Source organism: Phaethon aethereus, assembly GCF_964289735.1.
Source record: "Phaethon aethereus genome assembly, chromosome: 21".
In the NCBI taxonomy this organism is placed as follows: domain Eukaryota; kingdom Metazoa; phylum Chordata; class Aves; order Phaethontiformes; family Phaethontidae; genus Phaethon; species Phaethon aethereus.
Window position 1 is genome coordinate 1,807,741 of NC_138597.1, and position 14,319 is coordinate 1,822,059.

The following is a 14,319-nucleotide window of genomic DNA, read 5'->3' on the forward strand; positions in this document are numbered from 1 at the left end:
GTTGACGTCCATCTGCAGCATCTGCCATGATGGTGTCTGGCCTTTTTGCACATGCTGCAAAGGCTTGTGTTGCCCCTGCATGGCCGCTTATCTGCAGACCCGGGCTGAGAGCAGCCTGGCACAGAGGCACTCCGCATTTTATGCTTTTTTTGTTCCTCCAGTGGCTGAATAAACATCTGTGTTTTTGTTACTAATGACTACAGTGAGGGCTGAAAAGGGAAGCATTTTCTTTTTGTGTAGGTGCATTTTCTTTACCTTCAGAGGCTGGCTTAATCGTTAGGATTCTGGTTTACCTATGAGTAAGCCCAGTGTGACGCTGATTGTACCTGTGCACTAGATAAATTTAATGGGTTTTTTTTCAGCAAAATAGATTGGTCTAACATATATGCAAAATTGCCAGATCTAGAAGCAAGGAGGGTTTGGAAATTGGCAATCAGGATTTGCATAATGGAAATAAATGTGTGCGTTCCCCAGTCCTTGCCAGATGCTGTGATATGCCAGCAAGCAATCAGTAATAATTTCCCCTGAACTACACCAAATTCAGAAAAGAGAAGTGCATTATCGGATGTGTTTTAACGCACAGGAGTCAGCTGGGCTTGTCTTTGCCATGAAAGAATTCCGAGTAGAACGCTCATTTCTGGAACAACATGACACTTGGGTACACGTTAGTCTTGCATTTCCTTTTTTGTCATTATACTCACATAGTCGTTATGAGATGCTTAGGAATAATGAATCACGGAGTGATCTGAGTGAGCTCTGCAGCGAGTCTTGTAATTCTGCATCTTCTAGTCCACCTCTGAGCTCCTCCTGGCAGTTCACCGTCCCTTGCAATGATGCCAAGATCTGCACTAACGAGGTTCTCTTAGGCTGTAGTTGTAGCCAGTCTAAATGGGACCCAAAGGAAAAAAAAAAACCAAACAAATCCCATGATTAATTTTTTTAACTTTACAGCTGCCTTTCACAATGTCCCACTTCACATGCAGAATGAGTTTTTTGTCTCCCATGTTTTGTTTCTTTCTGTTCTTTTTCAATTTTGTAAATTCCTTGAAACATGGAACCTGTCAGCTTTTAACATAAAACATAAACTGTGAGGCTAAATAAACGTATGTGAAATAGAGTGTGCAAAACAGTCTGTAACGGTGGAGAATTGGAGCACCAGCTCTATGCCACCCCACTGCCAAAGAGGGCGTGTTCAGTGTTACAAATGGCTTATTTTTGCTATTTGAAGGTATTGAGATAATAACGCTAATTGCTTGATTTCTTTTGCTGAATGCTTCCCATGAACTCACCTGCTCTCAGAAATAACCTGATTTTTTTGTTGTTGACTTGGTCTGTAAATAGGCAATGTCAGCATGTCACATGCAGCGAAAGAGCTAATTTTGGAATTAAATGATCACTTACAGGGTTTGGGAATTTTAAAGAAATTACTGCTTAGTAATGGAGAGGTTCCACCCTTGAATTTTGACTTGACTCATGTTTTGCGAGGTAGGTTTCAGGTTCCTGAGATGGGGTGGTCTTCACCATGACAGAGTGCATGTTGAGTGTACAGGTGCTATGTAGGTTCTCCCCGAGTTTAATGCAATATTTGAATTTGGCAAAAACAAAGCAGTGAGGCTGATGGAAAGATACTTGGCAGAGCTATCACAAAATGACGAATTAACTGCAGACGATAATTGATAAGCTAACAAAGCATTTACTCCATTGCACACCGATTCATTGTTAAATCTCTGTATGAAGCTATTTCTTTAGTATTCCTAATACTAAAGAAATTATCATAAAATGATTCCCCTACATAGCAAAGTAATGCAATGCGTTGGTTGAGAAGGAAAACCAATTTGTTTATTCTTATATTTAGCAGAGATGAAAGAAGAGGATCTTATGAATATGCCCCTGATCGTACTTACTATGAGACTGTTCGGACTCCAGGGACATATCCTGAAGATCCTCGGCGAGAGTACCCAGCTCGAGGCAGAGAATTTTACGCTGAGTGGGATCCCTACCAAGGAGACTACTATGACCCACGATACTACGACGACCCACGCGAGTACAGGGATTACAGAGGCGACCCATACGAGCAAGACATAAGGGAATACAGTTACAGGCAACGGGAGAGAGAGAGGGAAAGGGAACGTTTTGAATCCGATCGGGACAGAGACCACGAACGGAGACCGATTGAACGGAGCCAGAGTCCGACGCACTCCAGGCGTCCACAGAGCCCTGGAGCGTCTCCCTCCCAATCGGAAAGGCTGCAGAGCGATTCGGAGAGGAGGATTTACAGCAGGTCATCGGATCGCAGTGGCAGCTGCAGCTCTCTGTCTCCTCCACGATACGACAAGCTTGACAAAGCCCGCGTGGAACGTTACGCAAAAAATGAAAAAACGGAGAAGGAGCGTGCTTTTGACCAGGAGAGAGTCGACAAGGAGAAACGCTTGGTGAGAAAGGAAAAGCCAGAAAAACTAGAAAAGGAGAAAACCGACAAGCAAAAACGAAAAGCAAAAATCCATTCGCCCAGCTCTCAGTCTTCTGAAACAGATCAAGAGAATGAGAGAGAGCCCAGCCCTGAAAAATTGAAGGGCAACAGTAAACAAAGTAAAGAGAGAGGTGACAAAGAAGGGACAGCTAAAAACCGCCTGGAATTAATGCCCTGTGTTGTGTTGACCCGAGTGAAAGAAAAGGAAGGGAAAGTTATTGATCAGCCCTCTTTGGAGAAACTGAGAGCAAAGCTCGATAATGATACTATAAAGTCCCCGCTTCTTGAACAAAAAACACAGACATCTCAAGCTGAGCAAACCAAGTCTGATCAGTCTAAACTGGAACCTGTCAGAACCAAGGTACAAAAAGAGAAAGCCCTTGCCAGTCACGTAGAAGTGGTGGATAAGGAGGGAAAGATGAAACCCAAAAAGCACTTGAAGACGGAGCAAATTTCCGAGGGGGCCAACGTGGTAGATTTAGACAAGTTGGAGGCTCGTAAAAGACGTTTTGCCGATGCAAGTCTGAAGCCTGAGAGGCAAAAACTGGAAGTAAAAAGAAGCAGCCAAGATGAGGAGGATGCACGCATGGTTTTGAAAAAGCAGCTTGATGCAACGGCTTCGTCTAGAGAAGCAACAATGTTAAGGGAAGGGGAATTAGAGAGGAAACCCCTGAGGAAGGAGATGCTTAAAAGGGAATCTAAAAAACTCAAACTGGAAAGGCTTATTCCTGTTACTAGCCCCAAAGAAATTCAGGAGACTCTTAATGTTGGTGGGATTGGCATGCGCCCCACCCTGGATCTGCAGGCAAGGCTAATGGAGGCAACTGATGAACCAGTGGAAGTTCAGGAACTCTCTTCTAAAAAACTGAACCCAGTAAAACCCCAGCATAAACAGGTACAGCTACTAGACGACCAAGGAACAGAGAGAGAGGACGCAAGGAAGAATTACTCTGGTCTTCCTGAAGACACACCTGACCATAAACTTGGCCAAGAGAAACCTCAGTCAACTGATGCAGAGGAGAAAATTGGCATTGACATTGACCACACGCAAAGCTACAGGAAACAAATGGAGCAAAGTCGCAGGTTAAAACAGCAGCTGGAAATGGAGATAGCGAAGTCTGAGAAGTTCGGCAGTCCAAAGAAAGATGTGGATGAGTATGAAAGACGGAGCTTGGTCCACGAGGTGGGAAAACCTCCGCAAGATGTCACCGATGACTCTCCACCAAGCAAAAGGAAAAAGACTGACCAGTTTGACTTTGAAATTAGCACTAAAAGAGAAAGAAACTACAGAAGTTCTCGTCAGGTGAGTGAGGACTCCGAAAGGACGTCCTGTTCCCCTAGTATCAGACACTTCCCTTTCCACGAAGATGAAGACACGCTCGATTCTCCGAGGCTAATGCCATTAAAGGAAACCAAAGAGTCACCTAAAATAGAAGAAAAGGGTCTTTCGTACTCCAACATGACTGTGAGGGAAGACTCTCTGAAATTTAATCCTTACGATTCCAGCAGAAGGGAGCAGATGGCAGAAATGGCTAAAATAAAACTATCCGTACTGAGTTCTGAAGATGACTCGAGTAGGTGGGAAACACAAGTGAAGCAGGAGCCTGGTAGAGTTGATATCAGCTTTCCAAGCAGCATTGTCAAAAGAGACAGCATACGCAAGCGGTCTGTCCGAGACCTGGAACCCGGGGAGGTGCCGTCAGATTCGGATGATGACAGTGAAAACAAGCCCCATTCCCCGAAAGCCTCGTCCTTGTTAGAGAGTTCCAGGTTGTCTTTTTTATTAAGGGACAGAGAAGAGAAGTTACGTGAAAGAGAGGAGAGACTGTCGAGTTCCTTAGAAAGAAACAAATTTTACTCTTTTGCGTTGGACAAGACAATCACACCAGACACAAAGGCCTTGCTTGAAAGAGCTAAATCTCTCTCTTCCTCCAGAGAAGAAAACTGGTCCTTTCTAGATTGGGATTCAAGATTTGCTAGTTTTAGAAACAATAAAGATAAAGAGAAGGTTGACTCAGCTCCGAGACCTATTCCATCTTGGTATATGAAAAAGAAAAAAATCAGGACCGATTCAGAAGGTGGAAAACTGGATGATAAGAAAGAAGATCATAAAGAGGAGGAACAAGAGAGACAGGAACTGTTTGCTTCTCGTTTTTTGCATAGTTCAATCTTTGAACAAGACTCCAAGCGCCTGCAGCATTTAGAGAAAAAAGACGACGATCTCGACTTCATTTCTGGTAGATTGTATGGGAGACAGTCTTCCTCCGATGGGACGAACAGCGCGGCTGATTTGGTGCAAGAACCGGTGGTTCTCTTCCACAGTAGATTTATTGAACTAACGCGAATGCAACAGAAAGAAAAAGAGAAAGATCAGAAACCAAAAGAAGTGGAAAAACAGGAAGATAAAGAAAACCGGCCGAAAACACCAGAAACGGTTCCTGATAGTAAAGAACCAGAACATAAAACTTCCTCAGTGGTTGGTCCCTCTTCGGTTGCTGTCGTACCACAGGAACCATCACCAGTTGCTTCTGAGAAGGTAGCAAACGAAAAGGTAGTGGTGGAAACAGCTTCTGTAAAAGAAGAAAAAACATCTGAACCTGCTTCTACAGCAGAGGAACCAAAACCTTTTCCTGAAGTTGCTGCTCCTGTCAAAATCGAACCACCCGAGCAAACTGAACCCCCGCCAGTCGTAGAAACTAGTAAAGAAGTTGTTGCTACAACCCTGGCACCAGAGGAAGATGCTGTGGCCACAGAGCATCCTTCATACTTGGATACCAAGCCTCCTACTCCCGGAGCTTCATTTTCCCAAGGAGACAGTGTAGATCCAGAACCTGAAGGTGCCCAATTGATTCCACCTCCGCTCAAGGTCGTTCAGAAGTCCGATGAGGCTGCTGAGCCTAAAGAAGAAAATCCTCCACCTTCTGCCAACGCTGATGCTAGCGCGAGTCAAAAGGTGGAGGCGGCTGCTGAGGTCCTGCCACCTGTTTCCGACAATGATATGGAAGTTGAACCTCCAGTTGTTGTGAAAGATAAAAAGTCCTACAAGAGTAAACGCTCCAAGACCCCTGTGCAGTCGGCTGCAGCTAACGTCACGGAAAAGCCCGTTACGAGGAAGAGCGAAAGAATTGACCGTGAAAAACTCAAAAGGTCGAGCTCTCCTCGTGGGGAGATGCAGAAGCTTTCCGAATTGAAAGTAGAGGCAGAGAAGGTTTCGAGGAACGCTGCTAAATCCCCTAGTTCTGCTGCAGAGCCAGAAAACGTGGAGCCAAGCTTGCCAATAGGCCGGACTAGGCGCAGAAATGTAAGGTCAGTCTACGCTACCACAGGCGACAATGAAGGACCGTCTCCGGTGAAGGACTCTGTGGAGGTCACTAGATCCACCAGGAAGAGAGGGGAAAAGGAACCACAGGACACTGTGACAACCGTTCCTACGACCCCGAGGAGGGGAAGACCTCCGAAAACTCGCCGTAAGCCGGAGGAGGACGTCTCTCCAATAAAGACAGAACCGGTACAGCAAGAGACGGAGGACGCTGAAAGTAAAGATGCTGCGGAAGCTCCTAAGCCTGCAGAAGGTTGGAGGTCTCCTAGATCCCAGAAGCTAACACACGGTCACTCATCAGCTGCTGCCAGCCAACAGGGGAAGAAAGGGAAGAACGAACCGAAAGCTGATACCTCGGCTGAAGCTGAAGATGCTGCTGAAAGAAGCGGCCAGGAATCGAGCGTCAGTGACAACAGCAATAAAACAAAAGTGACTGAGAGAGAGACGGCAGTGAGCGAGCAGAAACGCGATAGGAAGGACCTGGATCAAGAGAAAAACCAGCTAGAAATCCCCACAGTTGAGATCATTGAGAAAAAAACAGCACCAGAAAAGGTTACGAAATCCAAAAGGGGAAGGTATAAAAATACCAAAACTGTCGTAGATAAAGCATCCGTGTGTCTCAAAAATGTAGAAATACGCCTCAACGTGGACGAAGTCAAGGGCGCCTTGCGGCCAACTGAGGAGGAGGCAGAGCCGGTGGCGTTGTCACCGGCCAAAATGAAGAGCCCCCAAAAAGAGGACATCTTGCCACCCCATTTTGCTAAGAATGAGATAGAAGATCCATTCCCAGAAACAGAAAAAGAGGTGATGCGGGAGCCAAAGCAGTCCCCTGAAGCTGCCCAATTAGCAAAACAGATTGAACTTGAGCAGGCCGTGGAGAATATTGCAAAACTCACCGAAACTCCTCCGTCAATTGCTGCCTACAAAGAGCCGACGGCAGACGTGCCTGAAGTTCGTCAGGAGGAGGAAGGAGATAAACCTGCACATCAGGCCAGTGAAACGGAGCTGGCAGCAGCCATCGGCTCCATCATCAATGATATTTCTGGGGAGACAGAGAGCTTTCCTGCACCCCCAACGTATCCCGCTGAATCGGAAACAGAAATCCCCGCAGAGCCCTTGGTGTTACCATCGCCTCGGGAAGAGATGGAGCCCGAGACGGATCAAGCGGTTAATAATATCCTAGAAACTGAGGCGGCCGTGGAGGCTGCGGTGCAGCCAGTTCCCGGCTCTACCCCATCGGCAGTAGAGACGGAGAGCAAGGAGGCCGAAGTCAGCTTCAGCGAATCTTCCAACTCTGCGCAGGAGGCCGAGACCTTGCAGGAGGCTGAAGTTGCTCGGAAGGAAAAGGGCCGTCAGAAGACCACACGGCAGAGACGCAAAAGGAGCACGAGCAGAAAGGGTGACGCCGCTGAAGTCAACACCTTTGAGCCGGAGAGGGTACAGAGCAAGTCGCCCCCCGCCAATGAAGTAAAGACAAAACCTGAAGAGGCCTCAAAGGAGGAAAAGCAAACTAAAACCACAGCTCAGGAGTCCGTGGAGCCAAGTGCCTCCGATGCCAGCAAGGCTGCAGCCGCTGACGTCGTGGCCATGCACGAAGCTGACGCTGAACGCAGCACCTCTCCAAAAGCTCCCACTCCAGCTCCTCTGGACCAGGCTGCCCCACCGGTTCCCCTCGACGAGGGGAGTCAGAGTGGATTCAAGATTCGGTCGCCCATAGAGAACGCGCCCATCACGCCGCCGAGCGCCCCAAACACAGCCCTTCCCGCTGTCCCTACAGCAGCGGCAGTGGCCAAGCTGCCCACCCCAGTGCCCGCTGCGATCGTCCCCCTTCACTCTGGCGCTGCCAAGGTGCCAGAGTGGATGGTAAGGCACGAGGAACCCCGTGCCCATTCCACACCCCCACCCGCTCTCCCACCAGACACAAAGGCGTCAGATATCGATACAAACTCCAGCACTTTGAGGAAGATACTCATGGAGCCCAAGTACGTCTCGGCAACGAGCATAACCTCCACGCACGTGACGACGACGCACGCCGAGCCGGTGAGCGCGCCTCGTTTGGATGAGGCACCCCTCCATCCTGCAGTAGAGGCCATAAAACCAGTTTCGGAGGAGAAGCCAGCAGTCCCCGTCACCAATGCCTTGGACCCTCCGGTGGCCGAAGCACCGGTATTCAGTGAGAAGGAAAAGATAAGTACCGTGATTGCTCCCAAAGCAACTTCTGTTATAAGCAGGATGCCCCACAGCGTGGATCTGGAGGAGGCTCCAAGGATCACCTTGGTGAAGCAAGCTCCCCAAACCCAGACGTGTCTCGTCAATGCCCCTTCGCCAAAATTTAAGCAGAGGTCGAGCACAAATGATAACAGTAGGTTTCATCCGGGATCGATGTCTATTATCGAGGAGAGGCCTGTGGAGACTGGGTCCAGTCCAGGGCTGCGGGTGAACACCTCGGAAGGCGTAGTGCTTCTGAGTTACTCAGGGCAGAAGACGGAAGGCCCTCAGCGAATTAGTGCCAAGATCAGCCAGATTCCCCCAGCCAGTGCTGTCGACATAGAGTTTCAGCAGTCTGTATCCAAGTCTCAGATTAAACAGGAACCTATCACGCCATCTCAGCCGACGCCGAAAGGCTCCCAGACCTCGGCGGGCTATGGGACTGTTTCCACCCATTCTTCTTTGGTACTAGGAACCCAACCTTACAATACGTCGCCTGTCATCTCGTCCGTTAAACAAGAGCGCACTGCGCTGGAGAAGTCCGACTCGTCCCACCTTTCTGTCCAGACTCCGGCGTCTCAGGCCGGTAAAGTCCTCACACAGACTGTAAACACTCCACCCGTACTTGTCCACAACCAAATGGTTGTGAACAAAAAACTGTCCGATCCAGCCGCTCTGAAAGTGGAGACCAAGACCCTGCAACCCTCCAACTTGAGTCCTGGAGTCAGTCCTCACCACCCTTCCCTCTCTGGGAAAATGCATTCGGAAGCAAACCACGTCAGCTCGGGACCCAGCACCCCGACCGACCGGGCTATTTCCCACTTGGGGGTCACCAAACAGGAGCCGCACTCACCGCGTACTAGCGGGCACTCACCGTCGCCGTTCCCCCGGCCTTGTCATCCTGGCAGTACCTCGTCTCCAGCTTTATCGAGCAGTACCCCAGTCATGTTGGCACCGGGAATTCCCGTTCCTCAGTACATATCCAGCATGCATCCCGAGCAATCTGTTATCATGCCCCCTCACAGCGTAACACAGACTGTGTCCCTGGGCCATCTGTCCCAAGGCGAGGTGAGGATGAACACCCCTCCTCTCTCCGGCATCCCTTACGGCATCCGCCCGGAAGCGCTCCACTCCCCCAGAGCTGCTCTGCAACCCCAGATAGAGATCAAACCTCAGCGATCCAGCACGCCCCAGCCAGCTCCGATACGGGACATAGTCATGCCGCCTCTGTCTTCTCAGCATGCCTCCGAGGAGGAGATGCACTACCACCACACCACGGTGTGCAGGGGACCGGCCCCCGTTCAGTCGGACGTGCTGGTGATGCAGCCAGATTACCGCATTCACCCCACGAGCATCAGGCTCGACCAGTACAACGTCCCCCGGGACGTGAGGATGATCATGCACCCGCACATGGCTGCCGTGGGCGAACACCACTCGGAAACGAGACAATCCCGAACGCCTGAAGGGGCTGGGAAAACTCCCCCTGTCAGTAAGACCCCGCAGCCCGGAAAAGAGACGCCAAAATCCTCCGAAGGCAAGATGGCACACTCTCCTCACAGCGAGCCCCGGCTCCTCAGCGTCCCCTCCAGCAGCCAGCTGCCTGGACTGCCTTTGACGCAGCCGGTGGTGGTACCACACGGGGTACAGATCATGCACCCCGCGGGGAGCTCCTTTCACGATTATCGGTCTGTGTATGGCGACATGAGGAATTACCATACAGCGGCACAGCTCGGGCATCCTCAGTTCCCGGGTGCCTCGCCAATGGGGTTGCCTTCCCGGAGCATGACCCCATCTCAGGTGAGAAATAAAACCCTTTCTTCTCCTTCTGCCTGAAATCTGAAGTGCTTTTTAATTACAGCCTCGGTGCAGCTCTGCGTGGCCACAGGAGCAGAGTTCAGCTCTTGTGTGGTTAGTCTCCAAGCCCGACTTAAGTTCATGTCCCAAAGCATGAAAGGAGCTGTTTTTGTTTGGGAAATGGGGTTTGAACACTGCTTGGCATTAGAAGAAGCTAAAAGCCCCCATTTTCTTAACTACCCTAGGACTCAAACCTACCTATAGGCTTCTAGACGTAAAGGTGTCAGGGGGACAATTGTCAGCATCAGGGTGGCATGTGGGTCAGACCTCCTCAGATGGGTGGCGTGGCTAAGGATGGGTTTGGGGCAGGATTTAGGAGAAGTGGTTTCAGCTCTCGGGTGCGAGAGGCTGGTCTGGTGGCTTTGGAAAAGGGGGGACCGGTCCAGGCACCACCGCAGCAGGGCTGTTGCTGTGGCCTGGAGACGCAGATTTTTCTGCCAGCAATCTGATGTTGTCCTGGCAGCCTTATTGTTGAATTAACGAGTTCTGATATGCCCATGGCCTAAAATCTTTCCTTTTTCCCCCGCCGCCTGCTTCCCAGGGTCTACCGGAGGGCGAACACTCGCACCCCAGCCAGCCAGTACGCAGCAAGACTCCTCAGATCCCCCAGGATCCCAAGGGCCCGCCGTCAGCAGGAGCCGAACAGAGTCACCACCCCACTGTAAATAGGCATGCCGCACCGATAGACCCTCACGTCCACCTTCAGAGGGCACAGGCGGACACGGGCCAGACCTCCTACCCTTCACCCGTTGCCATTTCGATGAAACAGGAGCTTCCGTCACCGCACCAACCTCAGGCAGTTCCCAAGCAATCCATGTTTATCCCCACGACATCGGGGCCTGGGGCCCCGCCAGGGCTGCCCCTCAATCGCCCTGAGCCCCAGTCCGCTCTCAAACAAGAGCCGTCTCCTCACCCCGTTTCGCAGAGACCTGTGGATATGGTTCAGCTTCTGACAGTAAGTATCGCTCCGTCATCTTGTGGCCGAGTAGCCTTGTGCTCCTTGTCCAGGGAGAAATAATCGGATTCTGTATAGCTTGTCTCGCCTGTGGCACCAAAATCTGACCTCTCTTGCATCAAATGCTTCAGATCCGGAGAAGGCGATCGATCGTCTGTTTGCTTTCTGGGCTGTTTTCTGTCCCCGGTGAATTTTAGCCACATTTATGTTTATGTGGCATTTCCTAGAGTCTCAAGGTGCTGTTAATGCAGAGCAGGCCCCGTTTCTCTCATCGTTTCAGCCTGCAGACTCAGGCAGGCAACGCTGCATCATTTTTAGAGTCAGCTGTTTCTTGGGAAGGTTTTCTTCAGGGGCAGGAAAGAGTGGTGCTGTATTTAATTTAAAGAGAAAGAAAAAAAACCTACTCCCCCAAAACCTAGAGACTGAGGAAGAGGAGGGAGATAGTGAGGAACAGGCACCGACGACGAACCGAACGTTGCATTCAGCGCCGAGCATTTCCTGTATAACCTTGAGCAACTCTTCCTGCTGCTGCTGTTTCTCAGTTCTGTTTGTAAAAGAGAAAATAGCGTTTGGTAACAGCCCCGCTCTGCCTCGCGCTGCATGGGAGGCTGAAAGATCGGGAAGGGCTCTGATGTTATGATGAAGGGAGCCACACAGGCGTCTTACCTAGCTGGAAGAAAAAGGACTGAACTACTGATTTAGCAGGACCTAACCCAAGCCCGGACCGGCATGTACGAGGGGTCATAAGATGTTAGATCGGTACCAAGTCCTGAACGCAACACGGCGGTGTCTTAATTGCCTGTGAAGGCATCGGAGGCAAATGAGCAGCTCCGACGGGATTTAAGATCGCCCTCTCCTTCATTTGTGTTTAATATTCCTTCTCCCTCTCTTTCCAGAAATACCCGATTGTCTGGCAGGGCCTTTTGGCTCTAAAAAATGACACAGCCGCCGTTCAGCTCCACTTCGTCTCCGGTAATAACGTCTTGGCGCACCGGTCCCTGCCGGCGCCGGAGGGAGGACCACCGCTGAGAATCGCTCAGCGCATGCGACTGGAGGCTTCGCAACTGGAGGGTGTCGCGCGCAGAATGATGGTGAGGGGTCGGGACGGGGTGAGGACGTGTTTTTGGGAAGAGCTACTATCTCTGTGCTGAAAGCGGGGCTGTTCCCACCGGCTGTGTAACTAAAGTTCTCCCAGAAACTTTGGCTCTCGTTCCTTGTCTGACGTTATTTTGGGAGTCTGGTAGTAGCTGTGCGATTCCTTCGTCCCAGAGAGCGTGAAATACAGATCGCAGGTCATGAGCAATAGGTGTTACTCTGCATTGATAGAAAAGGGAATGGCGGAGCAGGGAAACCTTTGAAGTCACCCGTCCCCCAGCCCTGGAACATATTCCTGCTGGCTCAGACACGTCTGGGTAAGGAGGAAAGTGGAATTCAGGTGGCCGTGGAAATGGGTAGCTCTCAGTCCTTTTCACCATCTAGGCTGGCTGAGCTCTCAGCCCATCTTCGGTAACATCGCAGGAGTTCAAGGAAGGATGAACGTGTGTCAGGAACGGGCCTGTTCCGAGCAAACATTGGACTTAATTACCACTATTTTCTTTCCAGGTGGAGAGCGATTACTGCCTATTACTGGCCTTGCCTTGTGGCCGAGACCAGGAAGACGTAGTGAATCAGACTGAGTCACTTAAGGCTGCGTTCATCAGCTACCTGCAGGCTAAGCAAGCTGCAGGAATCATCAACGTTCCCAACCCCGGCTCTAACCAGGTACTTGGCAGGGAAAGCCCCGAAACGCTGTAGATAAACGACCTTGATAGATAATGGGACCTACAGCCTTCCACCCCGCGTCTTTCCTTAAGATGGGAGTCGAGGTGCCTGTTTTTATCGTTGAAATAAACCCACCCTGCGTTTACCGTGCTGGCTCGTTACGTCACCAATCAAAACACGCTGATACAGTTGATGTAATTACTGAAGATGAGCTGCAAAGCCAAAAAACCACCACCCCAAACGCTGGGTTTGTTCACAGCCCTACAACTTCGCTGAAAACAAACCAAACCCATTTTCCAACTCTTTTTTTTTTCTGCCTTGGACGTAGAGTCCTTGTTTCTTCCTCATGTTGTATCCCGATTTTTTCCAGGACACCTGGAGTTTTCTTCCTCTTTGCTACATAAAGACAAAACGTTTGGGTTTGGCAATTGGGAGCATTTATTCCCGATGCGTTGCTGCATCAAATCAGATTTTCTCTATTCCTTGGGTGTAAGCCGCCTGGAATTGAGCGGTCAGCACTCGGAGCATCCGCTGAACTGATAATTAATAGGATTTTTTTTGTCTTTTCCAGTAAAACCAACCAGCTCGCACGTCCCCGGTGCGGAAAAACTTCCCACTTGGGGAACCCCACCGGAGGCTGCTGAACAGTCGCTCCTTTTTTATAAGAGTACGCTGGTGTCTGAGCCTTTAAGCACCCAAAAATAATCACCCGAATGTCCCGTTTTAAAGCATTTTAGGCCAGCCCTTGCCCTGCCTTGTCTCTCATCCGTGGTTTTGTTGGTTTTTTTTTTTTCCTTCTCCCTGGCAGCCTGCCTACGTTCTGCAGATCTTCCCACCCTGTGAATTTTCAGAAAGCCACCTGTCCCGCCTCGCCCCGGACCTCCTCGCCAGCATCTCCAACATCTCTCCTCACCTGATGATTGTCATCGCGTCGGTATGAGCTGTTTACCGATTACTGACTTTTATTCTTATTTTATTTTTTTTTATTTTTTTTTCCAAGGCCCTGCAGCAAAAAAAAAAAAAAAACAAAAACAAAAACCACAAAAAAAAGCACCCACAAAAACCACAAAAAAAAATTTAAAATAAAAAGAAATAAAAAGAGAGAGAGAAAGTAATGAAACAAGAAAATGCTGCCAGACTACCAGCCTCCTGCCCTAACCGGCCTCGATCAAACTGTTGCTGGGTAGCGGTTCCGCTGCCTTGTATGTTTACATATTGCTTTAGCTTACGGACAACGGATGCACTCAGCAGGCGGACTGGTATTGGGTTTCTGTGCCTCCTTTTGGGGAAAAGAGAAAGGATGGCTTATTTTTTTTAACAAAAAAAAAAGGAAAAAAAATAAAAAAGAACCTGAACTGCCTTTGCACTAAATTAGTGACTTGGACCTTTGCACAGTTTGGAGACACGCTGTGACGTTCTGGATGTCTTGACACACATTAACGCGCGCCGTGGACTTAAACGCAGGACCTGGGGACTTCTGCTGAAATTTGTGGGTCAAGGATCATTTCACACATTATCTTTTTTCTTCTTTTTTTTTTAATTTTATTTTATTTTTTTTCCTTTGGGGTTTTTTTTTTTGTTTTTTTTTTGGTTTTTTGGATGTGAACCTTCCTCTCCTCCACTTGCCCCTGCTGCAGCCGTCTTCTCTTCATCTGGGATGTACAGTTTACACTGAAAAAAAAAAAAAAAAAGACAAAAAAGACAAAACAAAAACAAAAGGGAGAGCTATTTTCCTTCCCGGTGGGATATGCA

General features: G+C 49.4%; 1 protein-coding gene across 1 annotated transcript in view; it reads left to right on the forward strand.

Annotated features, from left to right (window-relative positions):
• The window catches only part of SPEN (spen family transcriptional repressor), a 67,002-nt gene extending 53,336 nt beyond the window's left edge, over nucleotides 1-13,666 (forward strand). Inside the window, exons 11-15 of the mRNA XM_082009415.1 lie at nucleotides 1,856-9,794; nucleotides 10,393-10,806; nucleotides 11,703-11,897; nucleotides 12,409-12,567; nucleotides 13,376-13,666. Of these exons, the coding sequence (XP_081865541.1) occupies nucleotides 1,856-9,794; nucleotides 10,393-10,806; nucleotides 11,703-11,897; nucleotides 12,409-12,567; nucleotides 13,376-13,507 (8,839 nt within the window). The 3' untranslated portion in view covers nucleotides 13,508-13,666. The remainder of the gene's footprint in view (nucleotides 1-1,855; nucleotides 9,795-10,392; nucleotides 10,807-11,702; nucleotides 11,898-12,408; nucleotides 12,568-13,375) is intronic.
• Nucleotides 13,667-14,319: the final 653 nt, after the last annotated feature.